Genomic DNA, 3,161 nt, shown 5'->3' with positions numbered 1-3,161 from the left:
TAGAGTACCCTCTATTCAATATATGATTTCCTGCTTTCACGTCATGTTAGATGGCAGGAAAGGAAGCAGCACACCAGGATGAACTCATCTTTTTAAGACCCCACCTCACGCCCAGTCTCAACTGGGAATGGATAATTGGGTCTAACTCTGATACCATGTTAAAATTGGGCAAGGGCCTAACTCATACCCTAAAATCTAGCTCATAAGGAGGAGGATTGCCCAAGCCTTATAAAGTGATTACTCATTTCATTAACCACCAATGTAGGACTTTCTTTTCAATCTTTTCAACATGAGCATAGAAATATCTTTAGTTTGCATCACCATAATGAACCCACTAGGCCCTTGATTTTTGCCTGGACACTTGTTCATCTATAGTGCTTCATTTTTCAAGGTCCAACAGAAGTTGTTTCTCTTGTACAATGAACAGTTGATTCAAACGTTGACTAGTCAGATTTGACTGTATTATTTCTAGATCCATTCTAGCTTGATGAAGCTTCTGTTGGTAAGTGGCCATGTAAGAGTTAGTCCCTTCAGTTCATGATTCACTAACTTTAATTCATACCACACCTTATGTACCCCATTCTCCTCCACTGGCTTCTCCCAAGCTTTCTTTACCAGGCTCCCAAAATCAGGGTGTTGCATTATCCTAGGGAACAATTTGAAAGGCTTTGGATATAAATTTAGTTGTTGAAAGGTCATAGTAATTTGAATAAGAATTAGGGAATGTCTGACGCCCAGGAATTAGATATTCAACTTGAATATATTCATACTACTGATATCATCCATAATTCCCCAAGGCCCAATCGATTCTACTATATACTACACTAGAGTCTTGGTGCTTATTGCACCAAGAGAATTGACCTCTTATGCTTTTCAGTGGAGTGAGTTGAAGTTTGTCAATCATATCTTTAAATCCCTGCACTTTAGCCTGTTACTGGGGACCCCAATCAATCATTGAACGACAGCACATTGTTGAAATCACCATTAATAAGCCAGCTAGTTTGAATTTGTGTATCAACTTGCTTTAGCCTATGCCATAAACTGTGTTATTTTTTGGGTTCATTCCAAGCATATAGTACTGTAAAAAAGAATGTCACTTGTTGTTGGGTATCTTGCACCTCACAATGGATGAACTGACTATCCAAAACTAAGATTTGGACTACAAGACGAGCCTTCCATAGCATCCATACTCACAGTGCATTCATTCTATCTATTTTTTTCTTTCTGTGCATAAAATTAACCGGAAAATTATAAAGTAACTCAAATGATATAATAATATGGATGGGTGATGAGTGTAAAGCAGGTAAGATAGATTCTATCAATTTTTTTAACATACTTTTGATTAAAAATGGTGAGAAAACTTTTCAAATATTTCTACAGGTTTGGTAGTTTTTTGATAAGATTTTGGAAAATAGAAAAACCTTTGAGAATAATAGTTGACAACCTACAGTCCAAACATTAAGATTTTTTTCATGATCTTTTCTACAACCAATGTACGTTACAAATATCAATGTTTAGGTTGATGAGTATTGTAAGTGGATGAGTGTTTTGGATGAATGAATTTTAATTTGCGTTTAAATATCATTTATCCTCTTTTCCTAACAACATCACTCATCCATTAGCTTACAAAAAAATTTAAAAAGCCATTGATAATACAAAACACCAAGTCTTCTTCCTCAAACAGGAACGTGTATCTAGTCCAAAAGAGAAAACGCTATCATATAGTTTGAAAAATCGAGTTGTTTAAAGATGAGGTATGAGACCTTAACCAGTTTGTGGAACAACTTAAGCGAGATCTACGGGAGTTGAGGCATTATTTTTATACCTACATACGCGAGGTTAACAGTGCCAATAAGGAAGATGATGGTGGTGGTGGTGATGCTTCTTAGGTGGTTTGCTGTTGTTGTTCTATTTTTTTTAATTCCAGTATTATTTTTTAATTTTCATTATGGTTGTGGCCGTGGAAATTCTCCTATTATCTATGGATGTTCTAGGCCAAAGTCATCGATAGACACTCAAACTTGTTGCCAAAATTCACTTAGACACCTGAACTAAGGCCTGTTCCTGTCAGACCCCTAAACCCACTCATATTTTGTTCCAATTGGGAATTTTTGGCCTACGTGGCACTGCGCGTGTTGTTTAGTCGTGGGTGGCGCGTGACTTGTGAAAAAGCTGTCTGTGTGGCAAAAGTTAACGTTATTTAACATTACTTTTGCCATCCTCTTCAATTTTCCTCTATTTTTAACCTAATTTCATCTTCTTCTTTCTTTATTCTCTCCTTTATAGCTGATTTTCCTCTCAACTTCTCCCATCTCACTATCAAATTTATCTCATAATTTCTCTTAAATCAATTTTTTCTTTCATTTTTCATGAGAATGTTGGAGAATTTCGTTAACATTGAGGTTCCCGATTTGTGTTATTGTTCTGAATTTTGTCCATTAAGAACTTCAAGGACTCTATCAAATTCTGGTCGTAGATTTTTTGGATGTAAAGTTCCAAAGGTTTGTATCATTTTGATAGATTTTAATTTTATTGTTTTTGGTGATTTTTTTATTATTCTTTGGTTTTTGCATTTTAGGAAAATGGTGGATGTGGGTACTTTAGATGGATTGATCCAAAACCTTCAATTTTTGTGCATCAATATCTTGAGGTAGAATCGAGCTTAATGATAAAGTGCAAAAGTGGTGAAAATTCGTGTGAACGATTGAAGCAAAAGCTCAAAGACGTTGAACAAGAGAGGAACACTTTGTGTGAGAAATTGAAAGATAGTGAAGAGAAGTTGATGTCATTGAGGCAAAAACTCAAAAAAGTTAAACTTGAAAGGGAATGTGCTAAGTTCAAATTGAATAGATTTGTTCTACTTCTTCTCATTGTTCTTACTGTAAAGTGGTTCTTTAATATGGTGTAATGGTTAGTTTGTTGTAGCTGTTTGGTTAGTTTAGTTTGTAATGGATTTGTAATGATTAGTTTATAGTAGTAGTAGTAGTTTGTTGTAGTTGCTTGGTTAGTTTGTAGCATTAGTAGTAGTAGTTTGTAGTAGTAGTTTGTTGTAGTTGCTTGGTTAGTTTGTAGTAGTAGTAGTAGTTTGTAGTAGTAGTTTGTTGTAGTTGCTTGGTTAGTTTGTAGTAGTAGCAGTAGTTTGTAGTAGTAGTTTGTTGTAG

General features: G+C 35.1%; 1 protein-coding gene across 1 annotated transcript; it reads left to right on the top strand.

The window, feature by feature from the left end:
- Positions 1-2,375: 2,375 nt before the first annotated feature.
- On the top strand, positions 2,376-2,908 carry LOC124893161 (uncharacterized protein At4g04775-like). Its single transcript, XM_047404258.1, has 2 exons — positions 2,376-2,501; positions 2,579-2,908. The coding sequence occupies exons 1-2, from the start codon at positions 2,376-2,378 to the stop codon at positions 2,906-2,908; spliced, it is 456 nt and encodes a 151-aa protein (XP_047260214.1).
- The last annotated feature ends 253 nt before the right edge of the window (positions 2,909-3,161 follow it).

The sequence above is a fragment of the Capsicum annuum genome, unplaced genomic scaffold (assembly GCF_002878395.1).
Source record: "Capsicum annuum cultivar UCD-10X-F1 unplaced genomic scaffold, UCD10Xv1.1 ctg54813, whole genome shotgun sequence".
Taxonomy (NCBI): Eukaryota; Viridiplantae; Streptophyta; class Magnoliopsida; order Solanales; family Solanaceae; genus Capsicum; species Capsicum annuum.
The sequence above is the reverse complement of the archived record's forward strand: the minus strand, read 5'-3'. Positions and strand labels throughout refer to the sequence as shown.